This window comes from Populus trichocarpa, chromosome 6 (assembly GCF_000002775.5).
Source record: "Populus trichocarpa isolate Nisqually-1 chromosome 6, P.trichocarpa_v4.1, whole genome shotgun sequence".
NCBI lineage: Eukaryota > Viridiplantae > Streptophyta > Magnoliopsida > Malpighiales > Salicaceae > Populus > Populus trichocarpa.
The window spans coordinates 16,285,225-16,302,033 of NC_037290.2; the positions used below are offsets into that span (position 1 = coordinate 16,285,225).

Consider the following 16,809-nt stretch of genomic DNA (forward strand, 5'->3'; position numbering starts at 1 on the left):
GCTTTCCCTACATGATTAAGCTTTATTACAAAGTTAAATTTTAACCAACTCAATATTTTAAAAAATAAAATCGACGAAGATAATTTTGGAAAAAAATATTACAAAAAAAAGAAAACACAAAAGAAACTGGAAAAAAAACCATGTGAGGAAAAACTGTATCAATCCATAGTATTTTGTGAGGAAAAACTTGTATTTACTTGTAATTACAATTTTTAACCAACTTAATATTTAAAAAATAAAATTGAAAAAGATAATTTTAGGGAAAAACATAACAAAAACAGAAAAAAAACCATGTGGGAAAAAACACTGTAGCAATCAACAGTAATTTTCGAGGAAAGTTACAGTGTTTTCCTCACATATTGTAACTGTAATTTTTAACCAGCTCAATATTAAAAAATAAAATAAAAAAAGATAATTTCGGAGAAAATCATAAAAAAAACCATGCGGAGAAACACTGTAGCAATCAACAATGTTTTAAAGAAAAAAAATTACAAAAAAAATTCTCAATCAGCTCCATATTAAAAAAAATCAACAAATATAATTTTAAAAAATAAAGAAATAAAATAGAAAAACTATGTGGAAAAACATCGTAGCAATCCACAGTATTTAAAAAAAAAATTACAAAGCAAAAATTTTAACCAGGTCAATATTTAAAAAGTAAAATCAACAAAACTAATTTTGGAAAAAATAAATGAAAAAAAAATAAAAATTCAGAAAGTTGAAAAAAAAAATAATTTTGAAAAAAAGAAGAAAAAGAAACGAAAAAAAAAAGAAAAAAAGGAAAAGTTAGAAAAAAAAAGGGGGGGAAGTATCACTATGGATTACTGTTGTAATCCACAGTGATTTAGGTGTGGGGGAACAGTGATTCCCCCACACCATTTAGATATTGTTAATAATAATAATAATAACAATAATAAATCACATTTAATTGGGCTAGGTCAGGTTAAATGAAGGGTCTTTTTCATCTACTCGGTACTTGACCAAATATGAATTTTTTTAATCTCAAAATAATATCCTAATAATTTAGTGTAGAGAATCTCATATATCCAATAATCTTAATTTCATATAGTCAAATTTATAATATCAATACTAGATATAAATTAAGAATATATAATTATGTCATAAAAACAAAATTGATATCTACTAATTAGTAAATCATTAGTAATTAGTACAATTATTTATATAAATCATTCAAGACATCTTTTATATTTAGAAATCATGTGTATAATATTGAATTGTATTCTTATTATTTGTTAAATAACATACTTTTGAAATTTTGTTTAATAAATATAATTTAAATAAATTATGGGTGAATGGAAAGTTAATCTCAAAGAACCCTTAGTTTTCCTTCTCAAAGAACTCATGGTTTTTCTAAATTAAATTTTTTTATTTATTTATGATGGCTATTCAAATGTTGATAATAATAAAAATTAATGTTTCAACCTTTTAGCTTTCAAAATTCACTATAAAAAAAGGTATGCGTGAAGAAAACGTTTCTAACTTGAAGTTTTAGATTTTTACATTCTCTTCCTCAACTCATATTTTTAGTTTTATCTTCTCATTTTAAGCTTTGATTTTCCTTTCAAATTTAAACTTTGTGTTCATCTTGTTAAGAGATATTTGAGTTTCATATTCTTTAGTTCAAATACCTTGTTTAAAAATGCATCCAAACTAAGGTGGAGTTATTGAAATTTTGGAAGATATATTGCAAATATTCTAATTGCACAAGTGAGAAGCAATATAGTTTTAAGGACAAATGATTTATCTTTGACAACAACAAAAAATTAATTACTTTAAAGTGTTTCAACAAACACCTTTTTTTTTTGCTTTTAACTTGAACATAGATATTTTTTTATTACTAGGATGTATTCTAGAACTTAGAATTAATATAAATTGAAAGTTTGATTATATGCTTAGTATATATGTTATAATTCTATTATTATTCTTGTGTTGTAAGTATGTTTGCTATTAGTTATGGTTTTACATGCTTATAGTTTTAAACTTGTATGAACAACTTTTCTTGAAAACATTCTTATGTTTAGGCTTTGAATCTACAATCTTAAGGCTTTCTTTTTTATATTCAACTTTGTTTAATTTATCTTGTAAGAAAAAATTAATAATGAAAATAATATTATATATTAATTGTGAAAGAGGTTTCTAGCATCTTTAAAATTTATTTTATAATTTAACTTCCTTTATTTTGCTATGTTCTCATATATAGTTTTAATTTTATTTTTATATGCTTTAATATATAACCTTTTGGTTTCTTATGATTTTTTTTTGTTTAATTTTAGAAGGTTGCCATGTCTCTTCGTTTTAAAGTTATAGTTTATCTTCTAAAATTGTTTTTCCATGCAATTTAGATGGTTTGATGCATGCCATATATCTTATTTATTTATATTTTCCAATAAGTGAATAATTGATTTGTTTATGATAGTTTATGTTATCTTGCTTATATACTCTATAAGTTGATATCAAAGTTATCTGATCGATTTTGTTTATATAGATGAAAAGTTAGTGAGGTGAATAGATATAATTTTGAAAGTTCTATCTAAGAAGATTGAGTTTTAAGTAAGACCATTTGTGACCCCTCAAATATTTCATGAGAACTATTTAGTAAGAAAATATATATTTTTGGTAAGAAAATATATTATTCACTTTGAATATAAGGATAAAAAACCCTACAAAAAGATTAGTATCCAAAATATTTTTCAGGATAATAATTTATTATTATTCACTTTTAATATAAGGATAAAAAACTTATATTTGGGGTCAACATCCAAAATATTATTGGGAGTATTACAACTCGTTCACTTCTAATATAAGGATAAAAATTGCAAGGAATTTATCTGAAATATTTTTTGAAATAATACAATAGCCAAAATTTCAAGGTTATGTTGAAAAAAGCCTCAATAATAATTGAGGATATTAAAACCTGTGTTCCATGGTGTAAGAGTCATGGATATCCGAAATACCAAAGAGAAAAAAGAAAAAAAAAAGAAAAAAAAATGAAAATCACAAAAAGTCTTTTGATTTTTAGCTATGGTTCATTTGTAGACTTGCCTTTTTAGACACCTTTTAGACTAAGTTTTTTATTTAATAAACTAGGGTTTGCTCATCATAGATTTACTGAAAGAATAGAAATACAATAAGACCATAACAACCATAAACAAAAAAAAAACAATGTAGGTTACTTTAGGTAAGGCGTACTAGGGGTGCTAATACCTTCCATTTACGTAACCAGTCCTTTGCCTATAATCTCTAAAGACTAGGTAGGGTTCCTAATAATCATAACACTAGGTGACAACTCTTTATCCAACCAAAGACCTCTTCACCCGCCTGGGAAGGGTTGTCGCGACGTAGCACTCATGTGAAGGGTATGATAGGATGACGACTCCACTTAGGACCCTTAGAATAGGCTTTGTTTTGTTTGTTTATGCTTTGTGAAGATTGATGTTTGTTTATTTTTCAACTAAAAATATTTTACTTTGTTTAAGAACTTTAACATGCATTCTCTTTATATTTTGTCATGCATAATATATTGGATATGAATGAAAGACACTCATGCATCACTAATATTATTTGTGAGGGAACACACTGTAAAGCTTTAGGTTAAGTGGGGGACTAGTAACTTACCTTATGACTTGAGTCAATGTTTAAGTTTGTGTAAACCCTAAATATTTGATGAATGCTTAGATTGGTAATGATTGGTACATGTGCCATCTCATTGCTTACTAAACCCCTATATTGCTTTCACGAGGGTGATCATTAACATAATAAGAGACCTTTTTTAGAGACCAAGTAGTAAACTTACCCTTTATCTCACATAAAAGAACTAGAACCCGCCTTTAAGGTGTATGCTCCATAATACCTATTTTGCATCAAGCTTGAGCCTAACCGTAAAACATCTTGAATTACAGGACTTGTGAACGATAAAAAAGTCACCATTGCTAAATTTATCATTGTAGAATATGAGTAAAATTCTGAATTGTTACAACTATCAAAAGGAGACTACACTAGATGAGATGCAAGGAAACTATCACCGATCAACAACCTAAACTGTATTGTGAATAAGGTGAAGAAATTGATGGCTCGTGTTTAGAATATTGATGAGGTTGCATTTTTTACCTTTGACTAGAGATGTGGTTGAAGAGAAAGACTGATGTACTTTTTCTTTTTCTTGTATTCCTTTTCCAAAATAATGAAATGAACTTTTTAATATTAATGAAAAGGGCTTTAACCCACCTTTTATAAAATTTGTCTCTTAGTAAGTGCGATTGAAGCAACGACTTGAGTAAAATTACTCTTGACAGAAATGTGACAAAAGAATCCATGTCTGTTATGAAAACAAAATGATTCTCATCAATCATTCTTAGAAAGACTAAATCCATATCTAATATACATTGGCATATGCATCATGATCATGCATTTTATATTGCATTCGTTATAAATTATCACATGCATTACATATTGTGAAACATAGATCCCCCACCTAAAGTCTACTACACCTAACTGAGAGAAAGAATTAAGAACAAAGAGAGAGCTCATTTGGAATCACATTATCAGAGAGAGCTAAAATTTATAAAGAATGAAGTTTCTTGAATGACCAATCTACTTGAGTAACTCTTAAGGTCCAAGAATGAGGAGGGAACGTTTGCACAGCCTCATGTGGAAGCACCATTAGCTCATGTTCCTCATACACCTCAAAACTTAAGGGCAAATTCAGTAACTGAGCAGCATTTTGTCCCTATCACTCCCATTTAGTCAGCTTAAACTCCGGTCACTATGGATTTGATAGCTTAAGAACCCTCTAATGATAGATCTACTGGTCCCATGAACTACAATAAGTGGACTACTCTATAAGAGAGATTAATAATTATTGAAGGAAGTGATTTGTTTGACCCTAAATGAGCAGCTGAGTATGTTTGGTGCCAAACATTGTGGTGTTGAAGGGATTCAGAGTGTCAAACTTCATCAAGTATACCGGACTAGAATGCCCAAACACCCATCTCCGGTTGTACTGCAACAAGATGACTGAAGTGATCTACAATAAGAAAATGCTAATCCTAATTTTTTTTAGGATAGTCTTACAGGGCTAGCCCTGAGTTGGTATGTGAGACTGAAAAATACCAGGATTAAGAAATGGAAAGACTTGACAGATGTCTTTCTAAAGCTATACAAATTCAATATGGAAATTGCCTTGATAGAACTAGCATGATGACCATGAAGAAGAGAAGTCAAGAGTCAGTAAAGGCATATGTGCAAAGATGGAGAGATGAAACCACAAATGTTTAACCTTCTTTAATAGAAACGAATATGATAACTTTGTTTGCCAATACCTTCAAATCCTTTTATTATGAACATTTGATGGATAGCTTGTCTAAGCATTTCTATGATTCTGTACATATTATTGAAAGGATAAAGCAAAAGATTATTAGTTATTTAAATGATTATATTTAAATGTTGTATTTTTTAGGACATTTTCACTCGCGCTAGGCATAATCTTATCTTATCTCACTTTTGTTAATATAGACTAAGTATGTTGTGTATATCTTGGGATTGTAGTGTATTCGTTGAACTTTGGATTATCGATTGTACAAATAGAATTGATACTCTTCACATTTGTATTCCTATAAATTCACATACCCATGTTGGTTTTTATTTTCTTTTAAAACTCTCATAATTGCTATTGTGTAATATCATATGGATTAATGTGATTTGATAAGTATATAAGTATATTTGATGTGATTGAGATTCAAAATGATTGGATTGGAAATTAAGAACGTGAATAGAAGTGAATAGAAGTGAAACAGATTTTAATCAGTAATTTAGGATTTTAATGTATAAGAGAGACTTTTCCGGAATTTCAGCATAAATTACAGGAGAGCTTAAAACGTGTATTTAAAAGCTGTTGCATTGGTTTGTCATTACAGCGAGTCTTGTTACAGCAGACTTACAAAGAAGAAAAAACATACAGCAAAGCAAAAAAACATGAACACTAGAAGTTACTAAGCAGAAGATTAACCTTGAAAAAACTGTGACAAGGTGGCATTACAAGGCTCTTCATGGAGCAAGAAGTAGGGGAACAGTGCCCTTTTTCTTCCAGAGTTGAAAACACAAAAACAAAAAGTACAAGATACTAGAATTATATAAATAGCATTTTCTCCCCCGTCTACAGAAGTTCTCAGCTATTCAGGTCTATCTGCTTTTCTCGAGGGTTTGTCATTGAACTTCAGGCCTTTCCTTCTCAGGTAACAAAGTTATTTCAGGATTTTTACACTGTATAATGTTGCTGGATGGTATCAATATCCAAACCCTTGAGTTTAACAACCGATTCAACATGCCCCTTAAGTGTGTGAAGCTCCCGGAGCCTATTCATGATAGAGAAATTCTCTTAGTAAGCTGATTAATGACTGAAAACTTCAAGACCGAATCGATTTAGATTATATATCAAGCAATAAAACATTACAATATTCTCTACCAGTGATACAAACAAAAATCAAAAGACTAATGCCATACCTTGCAACCTCTGCTCGTCTCTTAGCCTGCTCAGCGATTTCAGACAACTCCCTATAGCCGCTCTTTTCATTGAAGACACCAGCAGTCTCTGGTGGTTGAAGCCCATGCAAGGTCCTTTGTGCAAGAGCCCATTGAGCTTCTCTCTCCTCTTTACCATAATCTTTCTTCGTGGTAAAGGCGGTCTGTCACAAGAGGAAAAATTGTGTGCCACATTTCAGTTCCAACTACTAAATACATGTTCAAGTACCTGGAAAGATCAGTGTTCGGGATAAATAATGTACCTTGTTCTCTAGCAAATTGAGCCAAGCCTTTCCACTTAGGATGTAGCGGATGGCAAACTTCATAATATCAAGTGGGAAATAGAAAACAATACTGTAAATCCAGATGACACCAGCCCAACCCCAGCCAATTCCCTTGATCCTTGCAAAACCCCAGTTGGCATAAACGGCAATCACAGTTGCAACCTGATGAAAACCAGTGCTCGTTAGATTATTTCTGAAGGAATTCTTCACCTCCAAACCACATCAAGGAGGAAGCAAATATTACCAGCTGTGCAATCATGAAAGCAGACACCAGTAGCAGACCAGGTCGTTCAATAAAGGACCAGCTGCGAGAACGAGTCACGAAAATGAGAGCTTGGCTCACAATACTAACTTGAAGGTATAAAGCACCCATCATTTCTTCATCATTTTTCCTTAACGATCTGACACCAAATTTTTCCTGCATGTGTGGAACGTGAAAATGCTCATTGGTATCCACCAAACAGCACTATTCTGCAACTCAATATAAGTTTGCAAGTCAAAATGTGGCGTCTGTTACCGAAAAGAAATCAGTATCGTGCACTGCCCAGAAGAATATCACAGTCATCAATGCCAGGTAACCACCAAGTACGATTCCAGTGGCAAATATCTCTTTTAGTTTCCAGCTATCAGGTAAGGGTGATGGCTTAACTCTATCCTTTGAGATCGTCATAATTGTACCTACGAAACATGGTAAGTCAATACTCAAAACTACCATGCCGTCTTGGCCTACATAAAAAGTAATAATAATTTTAAAACCACGCTCATCACTACTCACCATCATTTAGGATGGCAATAATCAAAACCATGAAAGGAGAGAAGTCGTATTTCCATATCAGAGCAATAAGCATGAACCCAAACTGCCAAATTCGAATTTAATGTCAGAAAGGAGTAGTGCCGTGTTTATAATAGAAAACCACATTTACACGTTCTAATGAAACTGCTAGTGGTTACTTACCACAATACGGATTGTGATGGAAACTGCATAGATCTGCAATAGTGAAGGTATTTAAGCCACTAATTGTTAAAATGGAAATAGAATTTAAAGGGAAGAAAACTTGTGAGCTTGGTCAAGAACATAAGAAGCATGCAACTAACAGTGTAGTTCTTCATCCTTTGGAAAATAGCTCTACTGGTCAGCACAGCACTTATAATGACACTCAATCCAGGCTCTGTTAGAACAATGTCAGACGCACTTCTTGCAGCATCTGTAGCATCAGCAACAGCAATTCCAATATCTGCCTTCTTCAATGCAGGTGCATCATTAACACCATCACCAGTCATTCCGACAATGTGCTTCCTTTCTTGCAATTTCTTCACGATTTCATATTTGTGCTCTATAAAGAAAATGGATTTAGTTAGATAAAATAATCTATCTAACCGAATCGACACCGACGGGTGCCGAATATTTCTGTCATAGGTGGCATAACGAAAGCACCCACCTGGAAACACGCCAGCAAACCCATCTGCCCTCTCAATCAACTCTTCAACAGGAAGAGTAGCTATGCTTGCATCCTTATCCTGACCAAGTAAAGAAGCTGAAGGGTACATGTTTGTTCCCATTCCAAGCCTTCGTCCTGTCTCCTTTGCAATAGCAAGCTGATCACCTGGATATTAAAATCACCATAAAGTAAGCAACAACATAAAAAAATAAATAATCACCATTGCATTCACTAAAGAGATTATCAAATAACAAAAAATTACCAGTAATCATCTTGACATTTACGCCGAGATTGAGAGCTCTACGGATGGTCTCAGCACTGTCATGTCTTGGAGGATCAAAGAGGTTCAACAAGCCAACAAACTCCCATGGACCACCCGGACTTTCCTTACTTTTCTCAGGTACTTGCTGCATCCAAACCACAGTACCAGTAATAAGAGGATATTTTTGCCAAAAATAATGAAGGGAAAGCAAAGGAACGCTGCAGAATATTAATGCAAGGCATTAGAACCTGTCTAGCAACAGCCAATGACCGAAGCCCTCTTTCAGCAAACTTATCAATACAAGAATGAACCTTCTTCTTAACATCTTCCCTGCAATTGCATAGGGCGAGGATCTATTCACAGAAAAAATTAGTTTGAACAAGATAACTCACTAATCTTTTTCGAGTGTTACACCAAAAGGTGGTATGAAATCTAAAGTAGCAACAAGTTACCTGCTCAGGGGCACCTTTACTTGCTCTATGCCAGTTTCCAGCAGCATCAATGTAGGTTAAAGCAGTCCTCTTGTCCACAGGATTGAATGGAAGGAAGTGCACCTCTCTTATACCAGCCCTTGCCTGCATACATATACAAGAGATAAAGGCTCGCGTTCATTACTTGATGTCTTAAAATATGCAAAGCAGGCATTGTACCTCCTTTGGATCAGCAAGCATTCCAACCATGGCAGCATCAATGGCATCTTGATTTTCAACTCTAGAGGCCCTGGCAGCAAGCAGGATGACATAATCTTTGTCCACACCCTTTGCAAAAACCTCAATCAAGTTTTTGTCAATGCTCAGTTTGTTGAGGGTTAGAGTCCCAGTTTTGTCACTGCAGAGTACATCCATACCTGCCATCTCTTCAATGGCAGTCATACGCTTAGTGATGGCACCTTGTTGGGACAGCTTGTGGGATCCAATAGCCATCGTCACCGACAAGACCGTTGGCATAGCAATGGGGATGCCTCCAATCAAGAGAACCAAAAGATTGTCAATTCCATCTCTGTACTTGCGGTGCTGAATCGGGTACATGACTATGATCTCAATAACCATTCCAACTGCTATGGAACAAATACAGAAGTTCCCAATAGCAGTAAGAACCTTTTGGAAGTGGCCAACTTGGTTGGTGCTGTCCACCAGATGCGCAGCCTTTCCGAAGAAGGTGTGAACACCAGTAGCAATAACAACAGCCTCAATCTCTCCTTGTTTACAAGTGGAGCCTGAGAAAACTTCATCGCCTGGATGCTTAGTTACTGGAAGTGACTCCCCGGTGAGAGCAGATTGATCAACCTTTAAAGGATCACCCTCAAGGAGACGGGCATCAGCAGGAATGATATCTCCCAATTTGACACTAATGATGTCTCCGGGAACCAGAATTGCAGCATCCTCCTCAGTCCACTTTCCATCCCTAAGAACCTACACCAGCATGGAATGAAAATAAAGTATAAAATTAATTATAATTAGTTAATATTAATTTTTAAGCAAGTGTTTAACCACTTTTTTATTCTTCTCTTTTTCTATCATAATGGCACTATGCCAGCATCTAACATTTATCATCAGTAGATTATGTTGTTTCTTCTTATTTACTTGTATCGAAGCAGGGCACTGACTTTAAAAAAAAAAAAAAAAAAAAAAAAAAAAAAAAAAAAAACTCGATGCCTAGTCCACTATAAACCAATATAAATGACAATTTAGAGGCTTATCCAAGTCATCAGATTTCACACATCATAAAACACACAAGCCGATGAAAATGTCTTACAATTTATGCATATGTATGTGAACAGAGTGCCTTAGCCATTTTGCAACTAAATGTGTTACACAGTTTCTTAAAAAACAAATTACCTTGGTTTTAGGAGCCAGGCCAGCCATAAGTGCAGCAGCAGCATTTCCCGCATTGTTTTCTTCAATGAAACTAATGGTAGAGTTGATCACAAGCAAGCAGGTGATACCGACAAAGTCTTGCCAATCTGGGGGCCTTCCATCGCCATTCGCCAATGCAATAGCCATGATAGCTGCAGCTTCCATAACCCATGATAGAGGATTCCACATGAACCCCAAGAACTTGAGAAATTTGCTTTCCTGTTCATTGAAATACTTGTCATTAGTCCACAAATCAGCAGACAACATAACATAATAACTTCCATGTACATGCCAAGGTATCATTAGGGACCTTTTTCTCTTCCAATTTGTTGGGGCCAAAGATTTGAAGCCGGTTGGCTCCTTCCTCCGAGGTCAAACCTTCTTTTGTACATTTCAATTGCTCAAACACTTCCTCAACCGGAATCTTTTCCTGTTAACAAAAACCAATTTCACAACACTGCAATTATTAGTATCCCCGGTGACCCCTTGAATTTCACTTTTTAACCATTGTATTTTTATAACAATTTGGATTAACTTTTGTACCTATTAATTATTTCAATCGAGAAATGACCGTTAAAACAACCCTATTATTTTACAGCGAGTATCATTTTTTCAAGTCTTGGAATTACAAAAGACACCGAGAAAAGGTTGCTCTCGCATAAGGGACAGCCCCCACTTTGTGCGATTCCGATTGGTACGCGAACGGAAGCGCAGCACGAATCTCTCAAATAGAAGATGTAAGGTCTACGGTGCAAATTCCAAGAAAAGAAGGGTCAAACTTGTCAAATCAACAGAATCATCAAATACTTGATGAATCCAAGAAATAAACCCAGTGGTCATAGTGTCAGTACGGTTTGAACGTGAGAGAGAGAGAGAGAGAGACTAAAAATTCCACGGGAAAAGGTAAAGGACCACGGACAGGTACTAAAAAATCCAAAAGAGCAGAACAAAAGGCTGAGAGATGCTTTTTCTTTGTTTAGGGATCTTTAATTGATAACAAATATAAAAAAACATAGCCACCTCATTTTTATCTTTCTTTCTTTCTTTAGTTGTCTTCACATGTGAGAAAAAATACCCAAAAATACGATAGCTTTTTTCCCAAAAAAAAAAAAAAAGAGAAATGAAATGGGAAAAAGTGAAGAATTTTAAGGGTCCTTTTCAATTTCATACTAAATGAAAAGAGTTCTAACACACGAGGTTGGAAAAATTTCCATCTTGATCTGAACATAACTGGAAATGGGGCGAAACTAGGATTCTATTCAGCTATATATGATCATCATAGAGTTCTCAACAATCACATGCACAGCAAAAGTATACCATTCAATGATTTTTTAGCAAATAGCAGCAGCAGAAAATGTAAACAGCATAAAGAGAAAGTAGTGCTGATGAAAAAAAACACCATACTAGATCAACGTTCTCATTCTTGATCTCCTCGAGACTAAAGGCCTTTGCCATCTTTCCACTCTAGCCCCGGAAACCACAACGCAGAGCCAAAAATCTCTCCCTCTCTCTCAATCGGTTTTTGGTAACAAGATTATGTATAACTCAATATGGAAGAAGAAGAGGAAGAGAAATGAAGGTAAAGGCCATTCAATGAGACCTTGCCTATCCCAAGAAAAGGGCCAGAGATCAAGAGAGTGTGTGCAGAGATGATTAAGACGAGGCTTCTTTCAAGCCCCTCTAACCTCTCCTTTTATAGACGTCAATGGACATGTTTTTACTTTTTACTTCCTCCCCCTCTCTCTTAAACCCTACAAAAGTAGGACCCACATTCACAATTAGGAAGTAGGAGTAGTTTTAAGGATCTCTCTCTCTCTCTTCTAAGCGGTGACTTGTCGGGGTTGGTTGTGTTGTCTTGGGATTCCAAAACCTGTCCTTTCCTGGGGGAATGTAATCTGGACATTGTAGAGTGCTACTTTACTAGGTTACCTGAAACGTTAAGATTCTCAGCATTTATTCTCATGAATAAATAGAATTTCCTTTATAATAATTAGATATTCATTCACTTTAATAAGGGTTCCTAAGATCATCAATCTTCTTCTTCCACAAATCTTGCTGTTGTTGCTGGCATGCATGTCCTTCGCTGATTCTTAAGAACAAACAAAAAAGATTAATTTTTGAATAATCTTGATAGATGGAATGAAATAAACATTATCTTAGGAGTTTATGCCTTGACCAAGTGATTCTTAAATCATCATGTGTTACTCAAAGAATTAATATATTAATTAATTAATTAATTTTAACAAATTCACAGCGACACCAAGCTCCAACTTAAGGGGACAAAAATAATAGAAAGCGTTTCGAAACGCAAGCCAACCCGTATTTTAAAAAGAATTAATTTTTTTCTGCTAAAAATTAATATTTTTTTTATGTTTTGGATTGTTTTGATGTGCTGATCTAAAAAATAATTTTTTAAAAATAAAAAAACATCATTTTAATTCATTTCGGCATGAAAAGGACTTTGAAAAGCAACCACAACTACACTCCCAAACAGGTCTGTAGAATTTCAAAGTTAAATTAACATGTTCTCGAGTGAAAACTTGAATATGAATTCTGGCAGTAAAATAAAGATCTCAGATTTAGATTTTGAGTTAAAATATCAAATTTTGAAGAGATATATACTGTGAATCTAATATTTATTATTTCTAAACTATATGTGAAATGTATATTACGGATTCTATTTGCTTTAATATACCCACTTCCTTTATTTGTTTAAAATGACTAATTCAAAGAGATTTATTTTCGTTTCATTCAAGAGAATGGAGGAAGATTTAAAACTTATTTTAACAAGTGTATGTGCTTACTCTCATAAATAAACCCTACATTAATATTAGATTTATATTCACCTCTTCATGCGATAAGCTTAACTGGTAGCTATGTATCTGCATGTGTATAGATCGATGATTTCTTTAATTTGGTGTAACAAGGTTCAAAGTCTAATTTTGTTTGTTAATATATAATGGAAAAAATAATAATAGTCAACTCATTGAATGATCGATAAACCCATTGACTGATCCTACTACCAATAGTCAACTCTTTAATAAAAACTATTAACACAAACTTTTTACACACACACACACAGACAGATATATATATATATATGAGGAACTACAATTAAAAATTATGTGTTTGCTTGTAATGTGAAAAGAAAACAATATAATATGTGTGTGGATGATACATACAACATAAATATTATAAATATAAATACGATTTAAAAATTAAGTCTAAAGTAATCTTTACCCAAATTGATAAAATTTCTGGAATTTATAAAACTCTAAAATAAGATTTTATTACCAAAAGGAAATCAAATGGGTTAACAGTATTGTATAATTGAACAGTTAGTGCCCGTGATTATTTTTGTCTCTGTGGACAGGCATAAAATTAAAAAAGCGAGGTCACTTTGTCTGCCTGCTAGATCCAACAATTTGTGGTTGTAGCTGTGCCATAGGTATGCCAACGAAACCTCTCAAATACAGTCAAATTGTGATTTTAACCCTTTCTACTATTCTATGAAGCTTTGCTTTAATTTGAAGCACATAATTCTCATCCCGTGTACTTTGATTTATACCTCTTTTTAAGAACTTAAATAATTATGATTCACACTAAAATTATTTCCCATTGACACATGTTAATTCTGCTTGGAAAAATACCGTAGAATGAGTGTAAATATGATTTATTATGTATATGTTGTGAACTATGAGTTTTGGAACGGGGTTTAACGTTTTATAAAAAATTTAAAATCTATTTAAAATAATTATTTTTTATATATTTTCACACTGTTAATATCAAAAATAACTTTTAAAAAATAAAAAAAATATTATTTTGATATATTTTTAATCAAAAAACATTTTAAATCACAACCATTATCATTAATTGTTGTACTAGATATTTATAATGTGATTGCATATAAATCAGGTTTTATATGTATATGTCTTGTACCATGCAAAACTAATTTTTTTTATAAAATGGTATTCTATAGACAATTGTTAGAGACGACAACTACAAGGTCTCGATACCTTTATCATCAACTAAAATGAAGTATTAAATACAAATTTGTCATTAATTAGCGACTCCAGCAGCCAATCACTCGCAATTTAATTAGTTTCCGAGTCATGCTTACACAAAACTTGCACAGACCGATTAACTTTTATAACAGTAATTTGAAAAAAAAAAAAAAAAGTTATTTACACTCATATTGGTGGAGCCATGGGCCGGCCCTCGAAGATCAAAAAAGTTCCTTCAACTTCAACTTTTGTCAACATTTTATAAAAGGTCATCGTGTTTGTATGTAATGATCCTAAAAGAATAATAATAAAGATGTTGCATTTTGGCCTTTCAGGTAATATTTGGTATGTTGGATAATATTAATTAGATTGGACTAGACTGGACTAAATAAATATAAACTTTTAGTTCAAAATTTGATGGATAAATAGAGTAATTTTTAATTTAAAAATGATAAATAGAGAGGAGACATTTTTTCTCTTTTTTTTCAAATAAATGGTTTAATCTTTTTAAGTATATGAGTTTGAGTGTGTTTATGAGAAATCATTGATAGAGCAAATAAGATTAAAGAGGGATTTGCGGGAGAGTTTGAAAGAGAGAGAGTTTGAAACTTCATAGAGAAATAAAGGATTTGTAAGGGAGAAGAAGTGGAGGAGAAATTTATTCCGTCGGTAAAATCCGTCGGTAAATTCGTTGGTAAAACTGTGAACACTGTTCATCATGTCAATTACAAAGGAAATCACCGATGGAATTTTCCGTCGGTATTTTCCAGAGAGTTCCAGAACTGTTCACTTTTCAATTGCACTGTTAATTGTTGTTCTTTACAGACAAAATCACCGACGGATTGAAAAGTCGTCGGTGTTATTTGGCGGTTTTCTGAAAAAATTCAATTAATTTAAAATTTTCATTTAAATATTACAGACGGATTGAAAAATCATCGGTAATTGTTGGTAGTTTCTGAAAACTTTTTACGAAATTGAAAATTTAAATTAAATATTACCGATGGAATTACCGACAGAATAATTAAAAAATATTAATATTCAATTATCCGTCGGTAAATCCGTCGCTAACGCGCCCCCATAAAAAGTCTGGATCCCCTTATTTCATAAGAGATAAACTCATTTCTTATTCTTCTTCTTCTACTTCTACTTCTACTTCTACTTCTACTTCTTCTTCTTCTTCTTCACTATATGTAAAAAACATCAATATCTATTTCTTTCTCTTCTTTTCTCTCCTCATCTCCTTCTCTTTCCCTACATGCTTGGGGTATGTCTTCTTCTTCTTTCTTCTTTTATCTTCTTAGTTTTTTTTAATTAATATGCTTTACGATTTTTCTCTCTCTCCTTAGCTTCACTTGCAACTATATTAAGGTAATATTTTTCTTTTTTCTTCTTTTTTCATGATTTTTTTCACTATATTTTTTTTTAATTTTTTTTGTTCTTAATAATTGTATAAATATTGTTGTGAGATTTTTTTTTATATGAGATCAATTTTTAATTGATTTATTTATAGGGATTTTTAAATTTTTAGCAATTGCAACTTCATTTTTTTCATATGAATTTTTTTAGTTGAATTTATTTTTTTGTTTTATTAATTTGTTGCAAATTTGTTTGAGTTGATTTTCTTATTCTTTTTTCCAAGCATTTTAAGTATATATTATAGAGTGTTGATTTATGTTAATTTAATTATTTTATAATTTTATAAAATAATTTTTTTAAAATGTTTTTATATAATTACCGACGGAATTTCCGTCTGTAATTCCGTCGGCATATCCCTCGGTAATTTCATTGGTAATAAAAAATATTATTACCGACGCGTCTGTTCCGTCAGTAAATCCGTCGGTAATAATATACCAACGAATTTACCGACGAACAAAACATTACCGACGAACGATTCACCGACGGATCATTTCCGACTGTGATTCTGTCCGTAATATAATTACCGATGGAATATGTGTCTTACACCGACGGAAAAATTCTATCGGTAAAACTGTTAAATCTTGTAGTGATAAAAGAAATAAAATCAAGAGGTGACAATTAGTTTTAGAGCCTGCGATATTGAATGTGTGGGGGGAAATGATAATTTAATGGAAAATGGGTGGGTTTTTATGTTAATTTGAAATAAATTTGTGAAAAATGTGTTGTGAATTAAGTTTTGGTCTTAATCTTATAATTTTATGTTATAGGTATGTTAAGGAAAATGTGTTACATATTATGAAAATAGTGAGAAATGTTGAAATGATATATAAAGATAATAATTAGAACATGTTTTGATTATGTGGCATGTAAAGATAGAAGTGTAGAATATCATTTGAATACTAGCTAGATTCTTAAAAGTATTGGATTTAACTATGGATTTTAATAGTTGTTGGGTTGTGGGATTTCATGAATATAGAATTGTTAAATTCTATAATATTATGTTTTAGTAAT

General features: G+C 32.4%; 1 protein-coding gene across 3 annotated transcripts; it reads right to left on the minus strand.

Annotated features, from left to right (window-relative positions):
- Positions 1 to 5,864: 5,864 nt before the first annotated feature.
- Positions 5,865 to 12,082, minus strand: LOC18100478 (plasma membrane ATPase 4). Of its 3 annotated transcripts, none has more exons than XM_006381720.3 (16): positions 11,783 to 12,081; positions 10,689 to 10,808; positions 10,361 to 10,597; positions 9,173 to 9,934; positions 8,975 to 9,097; positions 8,771 to 8,875; positions 8,523 to 8,667; positions 8,261 to 8,425; positions 7,917 to 8,155; positions 7,777 to 7,809; positions 7,597 to 7,678; positions 7,339 to 7,499; positions 7,066 to 7,239; positions 6,801 to 6,983; positions 6,520 to 6,701; positions 5,865 to 6,371 (listed from the first exon to the last, which is right to left on the minus strand). In XM_006381720.3, the coding sequence occupies exons 1-16, from the start codon at positions 11,831 to 11,833 to the stop codon at positions 6,275 to 6,277; spliced, it is 2,859 nt and encodes a 952-aa protein (XP_006381782.2). In that variant the 5' UTR covers positions 11,834 to 12,081; the 3' UTR covers positions 5,865 to 6,274. The 3 variants fall into 3 exon arrangements, with proteins under 3 accessions (XP_006381782.2, XP_052309469.1, XP_024459023.1); XM_052453509.1 differs by lacking the exon at positions 11,783 to 12,081 and adding an exon at positions 10,922 to 11,083; XM_024603255.2 differs by having other exon boundaries at positions 7,917 to 8,425; positions 11,783 to 12,082.
- Positions 12,083 to 16,809: the final 4,727 nt, after the last annotated feature.

What these genes read in the sequence shown, in the direction of transcription:
- LOC18100478 (XM_024603255.2), bottom strand. Translation starts at nt 11,833, where the DNA reads ATGGCAAAGGCCTTTAGTCTCGAGGAGATCAAGAATGAGAACGTTGAT. An exon ending in AAATGTCAAGATGATTACTG is followed by an intron (nt 8,426 to 8,522) that starts GTAATTTTTTGT and finishes TTTAATATCCAG; the next exon opens with GTGATCAGCTTGCTATTGCA. An exon ending in TATTGCCATCCTAAATGATG is followed by an intron (nt 7,500 to 7,596) that starts GTGAGTAGTGAT and finishes CATGTTTCGTAG; the next exon opens with GTACAATTATGACGATCTCA.